The sequence below is a fragment of the Juglans regia genome, chromosome 13, assembly GCF_001411555.2.
Source record: "Juglans regia cultivar Chandler chromosome 13, Walnut 2.0, whole genome shotgun sequence".
NCBI classification, from domain to species: Eukaryota; Viridiplantae; Streptophyta; class Magnoliopsida; order Fagales; family Juglandaceae; genus Juglans; species Juglans regia.
This window is the reverse complement of record NC_049913.1, coordinates 9878421-9898193: the sequence shown is the minus strand read 5'-3', so window position 1 is coordinate 9898193 and position 19773 is coordinate 9878421. Positions and strand designations below refer to the sequence as shown.

The following is a 19773-nucleotide window of genomic DNA, read 5'->3' as shown; positions in this document are numbered from 1 at the left end:
TAAGTAAAAGTGTAAGTACATGTAGCATCACTCAAATTTATAATGATAAGATAGAATGAAATGATTTGTGTAACGATACGAGGTTTAAATATTTCATACTTTTTTTAATAGAAATTAAGTTGGGGGGGGGGGGGGGGGTTAAAAAGATTTTCTTTTTATTTTTAAACAAAAAATAAAAAAATCTTCATGCCCTCATCACCTTGAATGCTGCTCGATCGGCCCCGTAAAAAGATGGAAAGGATATCACATGATGATCGCATCAAGGATGGCTATAAATATTTTGGTTGCAGTAATCTCTCTCTCTCTCTCTCTCTCTCTCTCTCTCTCTCTCTCTCTCTCTCTCTCTCTATATATATATATATATCTCACAGATTTCATATATAGTTGCTGAAGTAGTGTCCCAACAAGGCAACAACTCCCACCATTAATGTAAAGACTTGTTTATTTGTTTATTTAATATTATAAGAGATAGAACATGTAGGGTGTACGTGGTTTAGGTTTAAGCATTCATTAACGTTTGATGTTCCAAACTTAATTATATATATAACATCATGAGCAGATAATTACTTAAAAGGGCATGCATGCACATGATGATGGGTAAGGCCGTTTCCATTTTGGAAAACTAGAAATTCAATGCATGGGTTTAATTGTTCTTGGTAGGGTTTTAAAAGGCACCATCCAAATTATTGTATGACACATCATGTAGTGCTACTATATATACTTACGTGACGTGGATTAATTACAAAGTAGATCATCTTCATGTTTATCTCGTTGAAATCTGATGCTCATTTTAATAGAACCTTATCCATTATCACATTAATCAACATATTGTTGATCATGTGTAAGCCTATCTCATATTAATTTATTGAAAAATACTTTAGTTATAAAAGAATTACACAAAAGTAAACTTACAAATTGACGTAATTGAATGTGTTATGTCATATTGTAAAATTATTTTTATCATAAAATATATATAACGGATCACATGAAATCACGTTTGTTTGTGAGTTTACTTAATTTTTGTAATCCTCTTATTTAAAAAATTAGTGATATTTTAATATTATTTTTAAGAAAATACTGAGTTTCACAATAAATGATGCGTCACACATCTAGCTTACAAATATCATAAATTATTTAAATAACATACTTGCATCAAATTATGAAAATTATAGATAAAACCATAGAAAAATAAAGAAAGACTACAGAAAAATTATACTCAAAATTTCTACACTACACATCTACTTTTATTTTTTTATTTTGTATTTAATAGAATAATGAATAGAATAACTCAAGATTATATGTCCCACACATGACACACCTAATAAAAATCAAAAGAAACGTGATTGTTTCGATATAAAAATCTCTATGGGTTTTTGTAATCATTGAAAAGTAATTATAGATGAGAACATGATCTTGGTTGATCTTCAATAAATTACAGAATTTATTGTTATTTGAGATAGTTTTTAAACAACATTAAATATTTGATAAAATATTATATAATTCATTTTTTTACAAAAAAAAAATTGCTGTTTATATATTTTAAATTTATACAAAACATTTATCTTTTATAATAATTTATCTTTTCGATGCCACAGTTTTATATGTAGTAGTAGCTGGATTCCATTCCCTTCTCAATGCCAAAGTTTTTGAACCGAGGGAGTGGAAAGAATATCGAAGAAAACAGAGAATCTCGTCGAGTGGGCCGTGAGCTTGGTTGGGCTCAGTCAAATCCATGTAACATTATCAACAGAGGAGCCCAACATATCCCAATTTCACTTTTGGGCTCATGATATCATAATTGGAACTTTCAAGGATTCAACCTATTAAAGCCCAACTTAAGCCGCCCAATTCCAAGAGCCCATATCATTTCTTTTATTTTATGGCCAGAAAAAAACGAAGAGAAGAGAAATTAAAAAGAAAATCGGAGTTTCGGCTGCCCAAACCGAGTCTGTCCCGCTCGCTCAGTCTCTGACTCTCTATCAATCCCTCCGTCGGACTCCAATCTCTATTTTCAACAGAATTTCCCAGTTGAGCAATCCGAGTAATATTTGATCCACAACAGACTTTACATGGTGTCTGTCACTCTCAGCTTCAGTTCCAACAATCCTCTAATCCCTCCATAACCCGTTTCTCACATCAAGGTAAGCACCTCTCTCTCTCTCGACATGCACAGCATCTTTACTAATTCAACCATATACCCACTTCGGAGCAAAGACACTCCTTTTTCCTTCAATGACTACTCCTACTTCTCGAATGAGAGGTATGATAGAGTCCCATCACGATCACCATCATGTTGTGGTTGTTGTCGATGTTATGCTTTTTCTACCCATGCGGTGCCCACAAGTCCTAGCTTCTTATATGGGCTGAGGCAGTCCACCCTGATTCAATGGTCGCTTTCTAGAAGGCTGATCTGGGGTGGTGGAGACCGGTACTATTACGGGCTTCCGGTTTATGGTTTGGAGCGACGTTGTTATGGTCGTTCTCGTGCCCTGAAGAAGATGAGTGTCTGTAATAGTAGTAGGAGAATAAATGGAAGATGTAGTTGTATGATTTCTGAGGAGGAAAATGAAATGCACCATCGGGGTCATTTCGACGATGTGGAATCATTGTTGAGCTTGTTGAGTGAGGAAGTGGGTGCGGAATCTTTTGGTGATGTAGGGAGAAGTGGGTATTCTTGTAAGAGAGTGGACGTGGGGAAGAGATCAAATTTTGGTGGTAGAGAGAGAAATTCCAGTTCATCTAGGAGAGCTGAGGTGGCGGAGGGAGGGAAGAGTGGTGGGAGGGAGAGATATGTGAGGTCATCGAAGAGAGGGGACACGCTTAGGGTGGGGAATATTAATTGTGGAGAGAGAAATGTGAGTTCATCTAAGCAAGCGGAGCTGGAAGAGTGGGGGAGTTATGGTAGTGAATGTTATAGTGGGAAGAAAAATGCTGGCTTGTCTTCCCTTGAATGTGATTCAAGGCATGAACTGCAGTTGGTCCCGATTGAGTCGAGGGAGGAGGATTGTGTGCAGGATGAGGAGTGGGGAACATTTTCCAAAAATGAAAATCATAGAAGAAGAAAAGGAGGTTCTAGTTCATCTTATTACTCATTTTCGTCTTTGGGAGGTTTTGAGAGTGACATGGAAGTTCAGGATAAGCAGGGCAGATTCATGGAAGAATCATCAAGTGCGTATAGGGACTCAGGAAATAGTGGGAAGGATAAATTTGAGGCGGAAATGGAAGTGGGTATAGAGTATAAGATGCATCAAGATGCTGCAGAGGCACAGGGTGGTATCCCTCAACAGAGAAATACTGCTGTGAGAAATGGTGTCGAGTGGGAGTGGAGGAAAAAGTCGGAGAAGAAGCTCACTGAAATATCAGTTGAAGCAACAGAGTCTAGGAACGAATCCTCAGAAATGCATTCACCAGTGTCAAGAGTCTATGGAAGTAATCATGGAAAGACATCCAGTTCCCACAAGAAAATTGAGGATGAGGAAGAGACTTTAAAAATGATGATAAATATGGACAAGGAAACAGGAAAGCAATATGGTCAAACAGAGAATCAAGCCTTTGTAGTGTACAAGCCTAGAAGAAAATACCAGAAACATACGGAATTGCCAGAGTTCCCTGCCAGTGATGTAGAGACAACTTCCTTACAAAAAAGAAACTTCCATCAACTCACTGAAATGTCAGAAATTGAAGATGTTGATGTTGAGAGGATCTCTGATTGGCCAAGACAATCTGATACTAGAATGAATAACCAAGAAGAAAATTCAAATTTGGTTGTGAGTTCAATTCAGCAGAAAGAGAAGCGACACCTCCAAACAGGTGAATGGACCAGTGAACAGATTGACTCAGGAAGAAAATCCCAGAAAGTCACTGGAATATCAGAATTCCATAAAGGTAATATTGAAAGAGCCTCCATTACACAGCCAGAAACTAGGTTGAAGAGCAAGAGAGAGAATTTAGATCTGGTTTCCACTCTAAGTCCAGAAGTGAAGTGGCCACATCCCAAAACAGATAAACAAGATCCTCAGAGAATCCAGTCCCAGAAGGGATCTGAAGATGTCACTCGTATATCAGTGGTTCAAGCTAGTGATATAGAAGCAATTACAGATCAAAGAACTTCTGAAAAGAGTAACCTGACATCACTTGCAAAACCAGTCGAGGAAACAAGAGAAAGACATGATCAAACCAATGAAATGGTCAAGCAAATTAAATCAATGAGAGAGGGTCAAAGACCTTCTAAATTACCAACTTTTCATGAAGAAACCTCAGGAGAGGCCTCTAGTTTCCAAGTGGCTTTGAATTTGGTTTCCCAGGGTCAAGTACAACAGATTGATGTGGAGGAGGATAAGAGTAGCTCGGAGGCACTGCTAATTCCTCCACCATCTCAATTGGTATCTAGAGGCTCTCTGCATGCTGAGATGACTAGAGGGAATGCAACCCTAGAGGAGGTTTCAGGTGAAACTTCAGAAAGTGGCTCTAGTGCCTATTATACATGTTCAGGAGGCAGAGTCTCAGCTTTGCAACATGAATCATATGGTAAAGATGAAAGTACTGAGACTTATGGGGAGCCTTTAAACTTTATCTCTCCTGAAGATACTCTGGGTTCAGCTGATCGTTTAGAGAAATCATCCGTGCACCATGTGGATGAGTTTGTTGAGAAGGTGAGGCATGAAGTTTTGACGACTCAAATCCAGAAGGAGAAGAAAGTTTCTGAAATGAAGCTGGCTTCTGGTGAGTACAGGCAAGAGAGCTCAAGTCAATTTGTTTCTGAAGACTCTCAATTGAAGGTGCGTGGTTTGAGACGTTCATCAGGGGGTTCTGGAACAAAGGGGCCTTCTGATGAAATGTGGGATGTAACGGATTCATCTGTTCAGCAAACTTCCCAGGCAGAAGGACCACAGGAAACTACAACTACTGGGGATGTCATTGTGAAGAGAACTGGCAGGTCCTTGTGGGGTATCATAGCTGATGTAATTCGACTAAGGTGGGTTTCACATGCTGAATCCGCTAATTTGGTCACAAGGTCAGGTGGAAGGAGTTCATCAAACAAGTCTGCTAGCAGCGAGACATGGTTTTCTGGTCGTGAGCATGAGGAGAACAATGATGAGAATACAAAAAGGGAAAAAAGAAGCATGCCACCGGAAGTCTTGCCTTCTGATCGGAACCTATGCGGGAAAACTTCTATTGAACGACAAGGAGAAGCTTCTGACACAATGGGATCAAAGGATAAATTCAGTTATCTTGAAGCTGATAATTTGTCTTCCTTAACTGTATCAGAAATTGGGTCAGTGTCAAAAGGTATTTCCTTGGCCTCTGGAAATGAAAATTTAGGTTTCAATGAAGATACAAAAGGTCTTCGTGGAACCCATTCTAGCATTGAAGAAGTGGGATTACCATTAGCTTCGCCTTCTAGAGGCATACGTAGGCCACCCATTGTAGAAGAATTTTCTGAAACCGGAGTAACTGCTGCATCTGGAAGTGCCTCCATGGACCAGAGGAAGGAACTTGTTAGTGCGAGATTGACTGAAATCTCAGGGACTAAGAGAAAGGATGGGGAATTGAAACAAAGAAAACTTCAGCGTAAAGAGCAAATCCCAAGAGATAGATTTGACGAATGGGAGGAAGCATATAAACTTGAGAGCGAGCAGCGAAGAATTGATGAAATGTTTATGAGGGAGGCACTTTTGGAAGCTAAGAAGGCTGCTGCTTCTTGGGAGGTGCCTGTTGGGGCTGTACTTGTGCAGCACGGGAAGATTATTGGTCGTGGTTGTAACCTGTAAGTTTTATGAGCTTATTTTTCTATTGTTTGGTTGGATATTTTCTTTTGGATATTTATATGGGTATATGTATTTCAGAGTGGAAGAGCTACGAGACTCCACTGCTCATGCAGAAATGATTTGCATACGGGAGGCTTCAAACTCGCTACGCACTTGGAGGCTTGCGGTAATTTCATGTGTTGGAACTTGATTCTATTTTTGTTCCTAAAATTTTAAATCTCATCTTCACTTATATGATAAGATGAAAATGTGCGTTAGATTCCCCTCGCACTTTGCACCAATGGTGTGTTACATCATCATCTTTGTCCTACTCTCATATGGAATTGAACCAAACACTTGGATTAATTGCTTCTTTAAAATTGAAGGGACCAAACTGACATTATAATTTCTTTATGTTGCTGATTAGGTTGGAAATTGAAGCTACTGCTATCTTAGGGGCAATATGAGAAAAATGGTAGAATAGAAGCAAGCGTTTCCTACATGACATAGAACCGAGCACTTTGCATTGCACTTTTCTCATAATTGTTTGGAAATAATGATGATAATAAAGAAAACATTTTTTTAAATATATATAAAGCTAATACGTGCATTAACATTGCATCCACAATGTGTTGAATGCTGATAATGATATAGAATGCGGAATATAAGTAAAATGTGAGTTCATTAATTGCTTGAAGTTTGGATTTGAATAACGTTTAAGTTCTGACAATTGATTATAAATAAACATGATTGTTAGGTCTGGTTTATCAAACCCCAAGGGGTGGCGTAGTGGTCTTGTGGGTGAACCGTGTAAACCGGACGTCTTGGGTTCGAAACTGCACATTTATACTCTTGGGGCCATCGGATTGGGAGAATTTATGTTCACTTACAGAAACTCCATACCGAGGGTTTGTGCACTCCAGGATTAGTTGGTACTTTGTCCTGGACACCTAGTGCCAATAAAAAAAGTCTGATTTATAAAAAAAAAAGGAAATCATTTTTGGTGAGCAACTGTCTTACTAACTGAATAAGCAAGCTAATATTGCTGACATAAAGACTGCAGTCTTCTCTTACTTCCAACTTCCTGATACAGTCCAGGTAAATGTTCTCAATGATGTTGATTCCTTTTTTTGAAAGAAGAGGACGGTACCCCCTTATTATTATTAACCCTTAGAGCAATACTGTCGTAACAACTTATACACCTTGGTGCTTCCAAAGAAAAATCAAGCAGTGGTGCTCATTCCTCTTTTTGGAAGATGGTGTTCTCTATGATGCTCTTCATTGTGGTTCACATGAAGTGCATTTTTTTTTATTGGCATCAGGTGTCTGGGAACAGCATCTTGACTAATCCTAGGGGTGCATAGGCCCTTGGCAATGAGTTTCCCTCAAGTGTACCCCGGGTAATTTGTTATGATCCTGAGGGTTAAAGGTTTAATCAAATTTGTATCTAACGGTCTTAGGGTTTTTGATTCAATGGTTGGGTATTTAACAATTGGTATCAAAGTAGGGATCATGTCACGAGTTCAAGTCACGGAGGGGTGACCTATAGGCTGTATTAAAATGCCTTAGTATTATGTATGGGCATAGTGTTAAGTCATTAAATATTGATGGATGAGTGAAGCTGTCAAAAGGAAAAGTGTTACCACCGGGTCAGTGTCGATAGAGTGGGCCGCCGTGGATATTGGATTCGGAAGCGTGGTAGAATGTTATGATCTTGAGGGTTAAAAGTTTAACCAAATTAGTATCCAATAGTCTTAGGGCATTTGGATCAATGGTTGGGTATTTAACATAATCCAAGGGGAAAATTCCCTAGTCTGAGGGCTCCTAGAGATTATTTGCACCCAAGGAGATTTGAACCTTAGACCTGGGGGGAACATACCCCCAAGCCCAATGCCTTTACCACTTGAGCCAACCCATAGGGGTTAAGTGCGTATGTTCCCCAAAAAAAAAATTATAGATTTGAACTGGCCTCTTGGCTTACCATCAGTCAGATTTTGGAATACGAAAAGAAAGTCATGCTCTCATTCAGTAGTTAACTTCCGATAACGATTCTGTGCTTATTATTACCCATTCCGAAGTTTTAAGAATGTGTCACGTTTGATTCCAGAGTCAATTTGCATTCTGTGGTTCATCCAATAACCTCAAACTGAAAAGTGTGTCAACAGGCAATGTGTTTCAGATATGATAATTTGTTGAACGTGGAGTGTGGCTGATAATTACCATCATGACGACTACTTGTTTTCCAGCACCCAAAAACTAAACTAAAATAATAAAAGCAAAATAAATTAAAATAAAATAAGAAAAAAGCTGTCTTTACTGGTCATGATATGTATCACTATCCGATGCTTTGGTTATTTAACTGTTATCCACCATTCTGGTTACAAAGTTAACAAGAACCATGGCCTCTGTAGAATCTAGTCTCTATAGAAAACAATCTATTATGAAGTTTTAGTTATAGGATTTATGTTTTCCCCGTCAAGCTATTTGATTGAACCTTGCTTCAGCTTAATAATCTCGTCCATCCTCAGGAGACGACTCTTTATGTAACTCTTGAACCATGTCCCATGTGTGCTGGAGCAATACTTCAAGCAAGAGTCAACACTCTTGTATGGGGAGCTCCCAATAAGCTTCTTGGAGCCGATGGCAGCTGGATTAGGTATGAAACTTACATGCTGTTTCTGCTTCTTTTCTCCTTTGGTCATTAAAGTGATGGTGCGTTTGGATTTTGAAATAAAACTTATGCTGAATCTTCTAATGGATTGGTAAGCCTCTTATTTTATTATTTTCTACGGGTTAATGGACATTTTTATATTGAACATAGAGGTGATGGATGGATAACTATAATTAACAACTGTGAGGAAGAAAAACAAAAATGTCCTGTAAGTTGACATTTAATTTATTTTTGCAGACTTTTTCCTGATGGAGGTGAAGGTGGAAATGGCTCGGAATTGTCAGATAAGCCAGCTGCTCCAGTCCACCCATTCCACCCAAAAATGACCATCCGGCGGGGGGTGTTGGCATTGGAGTGTGCAGATGTAATGCAGCAATTCTTCCAGCTGAGAAGGAAGAAAGGAAAGAAAGAAGAGCCCCCTCCCCCATCTGCACAACTTTCTGGTTCTCACCATCCATCAAAACTCCTTACAAAGATGCACGATATCTTCCATGTTTTCTGTTTGTAAGGATGGTACTGAACCCCATATTTCTTCAAGCAGTAAAAATTTTGTTGAGAAAGATGTCTCTCCTTAAAAATCAAACAAAGTTGGTATCATTGTGGTTTGATGACTCCTTGACCTCAAAATTTATTATCTGATGTTGGATGGATTGGGAATTCAGGACTAAAATGCAGACTCGAGGCGACTTTGATAGAATAGGAAGAAGGAAATGACATCGTGGTGCACCAGAATTTATTTTGTGGGCTCCTTTTGCACATAATTGGCTAGCACAGTGGCAGTGCAAGAGTCGCTAGATCACCTTCTGTTTTTCTTGATTGGAAACTGAAGATCAAGCAGGTTACCTTGGGGATCAATTTATGACAATTTACAATTTCGAACGTCTAAGCGTTTGTTCTTCTGTTTTTTCCTTGTTTGGAAGTTTGCATGAAACGGAAAACGACTGTTTACTTGCAGCAAAGATGAGTTTTTCGGCTTGCATATCATTTCTGGGTGATTAGAAGAAATTGGGTGAAAAAGGAGTTCTAAGAATCTAGAGACTTGCTTTCATCCAATTACTAGAAGTGGACTGATCACCAGCGTTTAGATCAAATGTTGGGATCGATACGGTGACATATACATGTTAAAATAAGTTTGGTGAAGAGTTCTTCAGCGCTTGCCAATGCTAAATCCATGCTATCTACTTAATTCACTTCCCTTCATATCCTTTACTTTTGTCAAAAGCGCCATGATAAATGAGGTTTTCATGTTCTAATGCAGATATAAAAAATCTATTTATCATCTATTTTCTCATCATCCTCTCATCATTTCATGATCTGACATTAGATGATAAGTTCACAAATGAAATATAATAAATAATTTCTAATTATCTAATATCATGAGATGATAAAAATTAAAATAATGAGTATCATTATTTAAAAAGAAAAAATCTATTCAGAAAAATATACAGTCCCCTAAAGGAGTGTTCTTGTAATCGGTCCTAAGGCTCGGTCGGGCAGGTAGCAAATGTGGGGGGCTGGCCAATGCCTACTCAGCCCCAGTAATCATACTGATGACAGAGAAATAATATCAGTAACGATGATAGAAAAGATTGATTAAAACATTTCAATAGGCGATGGTTATTTTGTAGATCAAAACCAGGCTTTTGCAATATAGTGCGGCTGAAGCTGGATCACTAGGCTCAGCTTCAAGGCTCCCTTCGCGAGCTAACTAAGGTGAGAAAGGTTCTGTAAGATTAGAAAAATGATATACGTCATCTTCCTTTCCACATCAAATGATTAAAAATTTATTTCTTATTTATATTTATTTATCAAGATATGATGAAATGATAATGGTTTTTTTTTTCCTTCCTAAATTTTATTATCCTCAATCACACCACATTTTAAGTGATTTTATATATCAACCACTTAAATAACAATTTATTTAAAATGATTTCATCTCAAAATTCTCATCTCCTTCTCAAACATAATTCAAATATAAATATTTTCAAACTAATCATTACAATTTTTCTAAACTTTCATACAAAAAATAAAAAACAATTCAATTTTTTCAAATCTGCAAACAAAAGTAATATTATAATAATATTTTAACTTTATAATATTTTTTATTCAATTTTTTTTATTTTATTTTTTAAAATTCAAAAAATATTCAACTCAAACTATCTTACTATTATTCACAAACTATCTTATTATTATTTATAAAATTCTTATTTTATCTCACTTCTCAAACGAGCATATGATTGTGGATGAAGAAATCAAGTATAAGAACGATATTTATCTCTATCTTTTGTGAGTAGTGATATGAGGCAACTAGAGATAGCTTCCTTATTTAGATGTGACCATAATAACATTTTAATCGTTGATAATTTATCCAAATCTATGTTCGGATTAATTTGAATAAAGGATTTCATGCATTCTAAATCATATAGAAATAAGCTAAAGACCATTAAATCACCGCTCTCGATGAAATTATAATAGTTGGAAAGATGATGAATATATATAATTTTTTGAGAAGTTTAACAAACTCGTTTGCCAAATCATTAGAATGGACGTAGCAATCACATGAATTCTACATCGCTCCCTTCTCTCCCTCCAACATCACACCCCACCTGTCTTCTACTCTCGTAACGCTCTCTTTGCCCTATATATGTAGCCATGATCAGTATGTCCAAGTCCTACCAGTTCTCATCTCCACAGAGATGGCTATAATGTTGTGCGCAGCTTTCTTCCTGGTTTGTCTTTGCTTTCCACAATTCCTTGGCAATGCAAAAGCTGCACCAGGGGCCGCACAGTCTACCTTGCCAACTACAATACCGGCTGCACCATCTCATTTGCCAACAGCAAAGCAGCCACCAGCTTCTACCGTGCCATCTGCACCATCCAAATTGCCAGTCGCAAAACCGCCTCGTTCAACAGTACCATCTGCACCTTCTAAGTTACCCACTGCAATCGCACCTCGTTCTGCCTCCCCATTATCTGCAGCAAAGCCACCGGTAAAAGCAGTACCGTCTCCTAAAGTTGCACCGTCTTTAAGCCCAACGGTGCCACCCCCTAAGATTCCACCACCAAAACCAAAAAGGACACCGCCACCGGCATTGCCACCACCTCTACCACCAGCTTTACCGCCACCTTTACCACCGCCGAAGATATCTCCATCACCAAGCAAAGCGCCACCAGCGCCAGCCCCTGCAAAGTTGACACCAGTACCATCACCAGTGCCAACACCACCAACACCAGCACCAGCACCCGTTAAAGAGGCACCAGTTCCAGCACCCATCTTAGAGCCCCCACCGCCTCCACCTCCCGCAAGGCACAAGCACAGGAGGAGGCACAGACACAAGCACAAGAGACATCATGCAGCATCAGTAGCACTAACTCCAGCACCAGCACCAGCACAAACGCACGCACGGACAGTTCGCAGCCCCCCAGCGCCTCCTACAGTGGAAGACACAGATCAGGAAACAGATTCACCAGCACCATCACCAAATTCGGTAATGCCATTAGTCCTGTTAGAATATAAGCTCAATAAAACTCCCGCTCTACTCGTCTCGTCAACTAAAATTTTTGGAACAAAATTTAAATTTGATTATGTTATATTTCACATATTTTTTTTTTCCTAGAAACAAAAATTTATAATCGATAGAAGAATCCCTTAACCCAACAAATCCTACACCTCCGGCAAGTTGAATCCTGAACCTCCTCTCTAACTGTGAGGAAAAAGAACTACTAGGCTACAGGGTCATTTATCACATCAAAGTTATTTTTAGTGATCCTCTTTTTTTTCCCCCCCTTAATTAACAGAGCAAAGGACATGCGGTACATCAGCAGGGAGGAATGTCTGGAAGGTGGATGAGTGCAGGAGTTGCAGTTGCCATTCTGTTGGCTATTACATGATACAATTCCTAGCAACATTGCATGATGAAGATTTGCTGTTATTCTGAAGACTTGATTATTTCTTGCAAAGAATAAAAGATATAGAAATGAATATATAATAAGGAGACTGCACCAAATCGTGAGGCTTTTGTAGTTCCAATTTTTGAAGGGTTGTTTAATGAAGCTGGATTTTGAACTACATCCAAATACATGGAACTATTTAAATGAGAACTCATGCGAATTATAGCCTTCAAATTAGGCCATGCCCAAAAAGATCATCAATCAACCCACTTTCTGACTTAAAAGCGGGGCTTTAATTATTTATATGATATGTGAATTCAATATAGGAACTTAAAGTTGAAGTTGAGGAGTTTATGAATGCATGAAGTTAAGGTTAATTTATTTGAGTTCCAAACTTAAATTATCTTGACTTTATCCAAATCCGACACGCAACATTTAGAGATGATAATCTTTGTCACAACATAAGAATCCAAAGACAAACATATTTAACATATATAGATGGATTTTCTTCCCATTGCTTGATATTGCTTTGGTACTGTCTTCCAGAAGTCATATCACGTTTGTCTGCCAACCCGAAAGACGGACATGCATAAATGGATTTGCACTCTGCAATATTATTTAATACCTTCTCCAAAATGGAAAATATCAATTTACATTTTGATCAGTACATTGGAAACCAGTCTCCAAAAGTCATAATTTTTACCACACGAGTTCCATCTTGATAGCACTAAATAAGAAAATAGGGAATACTTGTAGGTAGATAAGGAGTCAAGGACAACTCATTGGCCAATCGATTAACAAGCCTCTTTGTTTTCTCATCCCACACATCCCAAGCGAATTGTACAAGCAAACATCTCGGAAGTTTTCTGTCACTATTTTCACCCTGCTTGGAGAATATGCAGGAAACTAAAATGGGCCAAAAAGAAAAAACCATAGAAAGTGCATGCTGCATGGTTTCTAGGAAAAGCAACATATGTGAATTCACAGAAAAGGAGGATACATTTTTAAACAAGTGCAACTAAATTCTCCCAAAGCAATAAAATCTCAACAGCAGTTCTTGAGCATAGATGCTCTTGCAGATTGAACGATGACATTTTGTTATTTGGAACGAGAGTTTAAATATATGAAATAGGTTGATATGTGTTATGTGCCGGATGGTGGAAGGAACACAATGGAAGGTTGCTGCGTTGAAGGGGAAGTGCAGAGGGATCGACAGTTATGTTAGTTGTAATACGGTGTTGTCTTCTTTTAATGAAGTTGATTAAATACGGCATCGTTTTGCACATTTTGTAGCAGTTATGTTAGTTACTAGACGGTGTCGTTGTATGCATTTTAGAAGAATAAACACAGTCGTGTTTAATCTTTCTCATGCCTTGTATTTTCATAGCTTTGTATAAAGAGGTAGCCATGAGTTGGGATTGAGGCTAACTCTGGTATTCAAGTGTTACTTATCTCTCTCTCTCTCTCTCTCTCTGGATCACCTTTCTGGAGGCCTAACTCCCTCGAAGTAGTCAGCACAATTTAAGAAAATCAATTATAGAACAAGGGTCCATTACAGTTGGTATCAAGAGCCAGTACTAATGGCAGAAGGTACAAGATTGTATGCTCAGCTTCTGGATACAGTTAATCAAGTCAAACAGCAGCAAGAAATACAACAAAAGCAATTGGACGATACAATTTCCATTTTATTTCAACAGCAAGAAGCAGCAAGATTGGAAAGAGAAAATCAAGAAAAAAGGTTCTCGGATCTTATGCAACAGATTTCAAGAATTTCTTGCACCAATTCTGAAGGGAATGGTCAGAATGCAAGGCCTAATCAAGACAGTCATCGTGGCGGCAGAGAAGGTGATAATGAAGAAGGGCACACTCGCAACATGGGTGACAAATCTATTGTTAAAGGGATTAAGCTTGACTTTCCAAGATTTTTTGGCAAGAATCCTGCAGCTTGGATATATAGGGCAAATCAGTATTTTTTGTATCACCAAGTTCCTCTTGGACAGAGAATTTTCTTGGCCTCATTTCATATGGATGAGGCAGCCCTTGTTTGGTTTCAAGATGCTAGTGAAGCTGGCACCTTTCATTCCTGGGAAGAATTTACACAAGCTGTTCAAGTAAGGTTTGGATCCTCAGCCTATGATGATCCAATGGAGGCATTAACACGTTTAAAACAAGTTCATTCTGTTACTGTCTACAAAGTAGAGTTTGAGTTACTTTCCAATAGAATTAAAGGGGTTTCTGAAAAAAATAAGTTTAGCTATTTTTTGAGTGGCCTGAAGGACGAAGTCAGGCTACCAGTGAGGATGCTTAATCCAACTATTTTAAATGATGCTTTTGGCTTAGCCAAGATTCAAGAACAATATGTATGGGCAACAAGAAGACCTTGGAAGGGTACTAGTAGTGATCTTGGAGGACATTCTGCAGGTGAGTCCATATTAGGAACACCAAAGGTGTTGTCTAATACTAAGCTACCTTATCAGAAAGTTTCTTAAGCACAGATGCAAGAAAGATGAAAGAAAAGTCTTTGCTATTTTTGTGAAGATAAGTGGCATCCAGGCCACAAGTGCATTAAGCCAAAGATCTATGTGTTAGAGGGAATGGATATTCTTGATGAGGAAACTGCTGAAGATCACGATGAGGAGCAAATTGTGGAAGGAGAACTTCAGCATGGTGATATTGCTTTAATTTCTTTGCAAGCAATTAGAGGAACTCCAAATCCTAAAACAATGAGGATTGTGGGACAAATCAATAAAAAAAGGGTGGTCATTTTGATAGACACTGGTAGTACCCATAACTTTGTGGATCCAATAGTGGCTGAGAAGTGTGCTTTGGAAGTTGATAAGGATCAATCCATTTAGGTTCGAGTGGCAAATGGAGATATTGTTGAAGGTTTGGGTCGAACCACTGCTGTACCAGTACATATGCAAGGTACAACTTTTACTGCTGATTTCTTTACTCTTAATTTGGGAGGTTGTGATGTGGTCATGGGAGTGCAATGGCTGCTATCACTTGGTCCCATACTTTGGAATTTTGCTGAGTTGCACATGCAGTTTTCATATGGCACAAGAACTGTAGTTCTTAAAGGGCTGACCTCAACAAATGCTGAGTTGGTTGATAACAAGGAGCTAGCTACTATTTCTAAAGTGGGATCAAAAGGGTTTTGGCTTCAATTAATGGTTGTGGAGCCGATGCAGAAGAGATCTATTATACCTCCCCAGATTGATGAATTGTTGCAGAATTATCAAGTGGTTTTTGAGGAGCCTCAGGGCCTTCCTCCCCATAGATCTCGAGACCATCAAATTATTTTAAAGAACGAGTCTATTCCAGTATCCTTGAGGCCATACAGATACCCACACTTTCAGAAGGTAGAAATTGAGCACATAGTGGCTGATTTACTTAAAACTGGAGTTATTAGACCAAGTCAGTCCCCATTCTCATCACCTGTGTTACTGGTAAGGAAGGCAGATGGTTCTTGGAGGATGTGCATCGACTATCGAATGCTTGATGAGGCCACCATTAAAGATAAGTATCCAATTCCAGTAGTTGATGAACTCTTGGATGAATTATTTGGCTCAACTATTTTTTTCAAACTTGATCTTAGATCTGGTTACCACCAGATAAGAATGAGACCTCAAGACATACACAAAACTGCTTTTAGAATACATGAGGGACATTATGAGTTCCTTGTTATGCCCTTTGGACTCACTAATGCTCCCTCCACTTTTCAAGCTCTCATGAATGATGTTTTTAAACCATTCTTGATAAAATTTGTAATTGTGTTCTTTGATGATATTCTAGTGTACAGCAAAGACCTAGAAGCTCATTTGCAACATTTAGCTACTGTTTTGGGAGTTTTAAAGCAAAATCAGTTATATGCTAAAAAGTCAAAATGTCATTTTGCGTGCCAAGAGATTGAGTACTTGGGCCATCTGATTTCCAAGGAGGGTGTGAAGGCTGACCCAAGGAAATTGGAAGCAATGGTTAACTAGCCAGTTCCAAAAACTCTTAAAGCTTTGAGGGGTTTTTTGGGTTTAACTGGTTATTATAGAAAGTTTATTCAACACTATGGTAAGATTGCCAGCCCTCTGACTTCCTTGTTAAAAAATGATGCCTTTTTATGGAATGAGGAAGCTTCTATGGCCTTTAAGGAGTTAAAGCAAGCTGTTGTGACTCCCCCTGTCTTAGCATTGCCAGATTTCAATCAAAAGTTTGTCATTGAGTGTGTTAACACTCTCTACCTATGAGAAAGAACTGTTAGCATTGGTTCTAGCTATAAAGAAATGGAGACCTTATTTGTTGGTATCTATTTTTACAATAAGAACTGATCATTTGAGCTTGAAGTATTTGTTGGAGCAAAATGTAGGTACAACAGCACAACAAAAATGGATCTCAAAGCTGTTGGGCTATGAGTTTTCCATTGAATACAAAAAAGGGATAGAGAACAAGGTGGCTGATGCCTTATCTCGAAAGGATTGCCAAGAAGATGAAGTTGCAGTATATGCCATTTCATATCCTACACCAGTTTGGTTGGAAGAACTTAAACAAGCTTATGCCTCAGATCTTGTAACTCAACAGCAGCTGTCCTTGTTAACAGATGGGGTTACTTCACACAATTCTTTTACTGTGAAACATGGAGTGTTGTTCAGAAAAGGCAAGATTTATGTCCCTAATTGTCAGCAGTTAAAACTGAAGTTACTGCATTTTGTTCACTCCAGTCCATCTGCTGGTCATTCAGGATTTCATAAATCCTTACAAAGGGTAAGGTATGATTTTTACTGGCCTGGTTTAAAAAAAAGATGTGAAGACCTTCATTCGGGAGTGTGAAACTTGTCAAAGAAATAAGGTAGAAAACATCCATCCAGCTGGTTTGTTACAGCCTTTATCAATGCCACAGACTATTTGGACTGATTTATCAATGGACTTCGTGGAAGGCTTACCTAGTTCTAAAGGTTACTCAGTGGTGATGGTTGTTGTGGATAGATTGTCAAAGTACTCCCACTTTATGGCCCTTAAGCACCCTTTTACAGCAGAGAAAGTGGCTTTCTTAATTTTTTGACCATGTTTTCAAACTACATGGTATGCCTCAGAATATTGTTTCAGATAGAGGAGCTACTTTCACTAGCTCTTTTTGGAAAGAATTGTTCAGATTACAAGGTGTCACCCTTTCATATTCATCTGCATATCACCCTCAGAGTGATGGCCAAACTGAGGCAGTGAATAAATGTCTTGAACATTTCTTGAGATGCTTTGCAGCTGACAAGCCCAGCTCATGGTTTGATTGGTTCACCTTAGCTGAATGGTGGTATAACACCACGTTTCATACATCGACCAAGTTAACCCCTTATGAAGTAGTTTATGACAGAGCTCCAACCAAGTTGCAATCTTATATTCCTGGGTTATCAGCTAATCAAGCAGTGGAAGATGTGCTTAGAACAAGAGAGGAGCTATTGGCTACTTTAAAGATGAATTTACAAGCTGCCCAAGAAAGGATGAAGTACCAGGCTGATAAGTCAAGAACTGAAAGAGAATTTCAGGTGGGAGAGTGGGTGTTTCTCAGGTTACAACCCTATAGACAACAATCTTTGGTGGCTAGGAGGAATCTAAAATTATCTCCCAAGTACTATGGGCCATTTCAGATACTGGAAAGGGTTGGGCAGGTAGCATACAAGTTGAATTTGCCTCAGGCTTCTAGTTTGCATCCAGTGTTTCATGTTTCTTGTTTGAAAAGGAAGTTAGGCCAATTGATCTCTCCTCTGTCCATCTTACCGCCAGTCAATTTTCATGGAGAATTAGCACCAGAACCTGAGTGTATTCTGCAGAAGAGAACCAGGAAAGTAAATAACAGGCCATTGGTTGAGGTTCTTGTCCAATGGAAGGGAGCTGCAATTGAGGAAGCTACATGGGAAGCTTATTAGAAGTTGCGTGAAAAATTTCCTCACCTTGTGGGCAAGGTTCTCTAAAGGGAGAGGGTATGTTATGTGCCGGATGGTGGAAAGAACACAATGGAAGGTTGCTGCGTTGAAGGGGAAGTGCAGAGGGATCGACAGTTATGTTAGTTGTAATACGGTGTTGTCTTCTTTTAATGAAGTTAATTAAATACGGTATCGTTTTGCACATTTTGTAGCAGTTATGTTAGTTACTAGACGGTGTCGTTGTATGCATTTTAGAAGAATAAACACAGTCGTGTTTAATCTTTCTTATGCCTTGTATTTTCATAGCTTTGTATAAAGAGATAGCCATGAGTTGGGATTGAGGCCAACTCTAGTATGTGATACCCCATATGATATGGATAAGAGTAGGTGGTGTATGAGATCCCATATTGCTTGGGAATGAGAAGTTCTTACTGCTTATAAGGTTCCAATGAGGCTCTAATTGTATCATTGACTAGTCTTTTTGGAGCATAGGTCATGTGGTTTGGGCCTTCCATTGGGGCGTTACAAATGGTATCAGAGCCAGGTTCCAACCAGAAATTCCTATCTTAGAAAGTGATGAGTGGTAATTTTAGGTTTTGAGGAATTAAAATAGGTTATTTTAGCATTTTAGGCTTAAATATTGAGATACGTGATTAATTGGATATTTATGAGAATTACGTGATTATTTTATAGGTGACGATTAATTATTGTTCGACGTTTTTGAGGAATTTCGAAAAAATTAAGAAGTTCAGGTAAGCGGAATTCCTATGCTAGACTTTGCATTTAAAATAAAATGAGCTGAGGTTATTTTTGGAAAATATACATATTTGATGTTGAAAAGAAATTTGAACTGCCTCAATTATTTGTTCTGCATTACTCATGAGATTCTGTTTAAGAAGAAATTATTATCTGTCATGACTGGTGTAGACATGAGCTTATTTCTAACATTCTGTTTCTGAACTTTGAAAAAATAGAGCGAATATGAAATTTGTGCATAAATTATGTTGTGATATGATTTTTGTTCTGTTCTGAAGATTTTCTGTACTCTGATATGATCTGATGTGATTTCTGAAAACCTCTGGCATAACATTCTGTTTCTGTTTCTGTTTCTGTTCCATTCTGACCTCACCACGAGTGTAAAACTGTGGCCTCTGTTCGGGTTGGTACCAACTTTTCTGTTTTTGGTGCACCCACTTTGGAAATAAAGTGGTTTTCTGCGTGGTCTTTCCTATATGCACACTCGGGGCTCCGAGAATGAATAAGGGGAAGATTCACATTATGTTTCTGTTTCTGCTCGGTTAGCTACTGGGGTTTGCACAACTCTACCACGGGGGTTAAACATGGTATTTGTTCTGATATGACAAGATAAGATGTGATGTTTCAGTTTATGCTATGCCAAAGAGATTTTGATTATGAATATTTTCGAACTATCGCTCTGATATTTATGGTAACATGTTCTGACGTTGTATTTTGAAAACATTATTCTGATTCTGCATTCTGAAAGAAAATATTTTGTTCTGCATTCTAATTTCTGTAAATGCTCATGTTTACACAC

The 19773-nt window shown here is 38.3% G+C and overlaps 2 protein-coding genes across 3 annotated transcripts; both read left to right on the top strand.

The window, feature by feature from the left end:
• Positions 1–1922: 1922 nt before the first annotated feature.
• LOC109004334 (tRNA(adenine(34)) deaminase, chloroplastic-like) lies at positions 1923–9579 on the top strand. 2 transcript variants are annotated; one of them, XM_018982854.2, is made up of 4 exons: positions 1923–5767; positions 5847–5934; positions 8276–8403; positions 8656–9579. In XM_018982854.2, the coding sequence occupies exons 1-4, from the start codon at positions 2166–2168 to the stop codon at positions 8924–8926; spliced, it is 4089 nt and encodes a 1362-aa protein (XP_018838399.2). In that variant the 5' UTR covers positions 1923–2165; the 3' UTR covers positions 8927–9579. The 2 variants fall into 2 exon arrangements, with proteins under 2 accessions (XP_018838399.2, XP_018838400.2); XM_018982855.2 differs by lacking the exons at positions 8276–8403; positions 8656–9579 and adding an exon at positions 6505–7682.
• Positions 9580–11101: 1522 nt separating this feature from the next.
• LOC109004333 (lysine-rich arabinogalactan protein 19-like) lies at positions 11102–12487 on the top strand. Its single transcript, XM_018982853.2, has 2 exons — positions 11102–11906; positions 12217–12487. The coding sequence occupies exons 1-2, from the start codon at positions 11115–11117 to the stop codon at positions 12307–12309; spliced, it is 885 nt and encodes a 294-aa protein (XP_018838398.1). The 5' UTR covers positions 11102–11114; the 3' UTR covers positions 12310–12487.
• The last annotated feature ends 7286 nt before the right edge of the window (positions 12488–19773 follow it).

What these genes read in the sequence shown, in the direction of transcription:
- LOC109004334 (XM_018982854.2), top strand. Translation starts at nt 2,166, where the DNA reads ATGCACAGCATCTTTACTAATTCAACCATATACCCACTTCGGAGCAAA. An exon ending in TACGCACTTGGAGGCTTGCG is followed by an intron (nt 5,935 to 8,275) that starts GTAATTTCATGT and finishes GTCCATCCTCAG; the next exon opens with GAGACGACTCTTTATGTAAC. An exon ending in GCCGATGGCAGCTGGATTAG is followed by an intron (nt 8,404 to 8,655) that starts GTATGAAACTTA and finishes TTATTTTTGCAG; the next exon opens with ACTTTTTCCTGATGGAGGTG.
- LOC109004333 (XM_018982853.2), top strand. Translation starts at nt 11,115, where the DNA reads ATGGCTATAATGTTGTGCGCAGCTTTCTTCCTGGTTTGTCTTTGCTTT. An exon ending in CAGCACCATCACCAAATTCG is followed by an intron (nt 11,907 to 12,216) that starts GTAATGCCATTA and finishes CTTAATTAACAG; the next exon opens with AGCAAAGGACATGCGGTACA.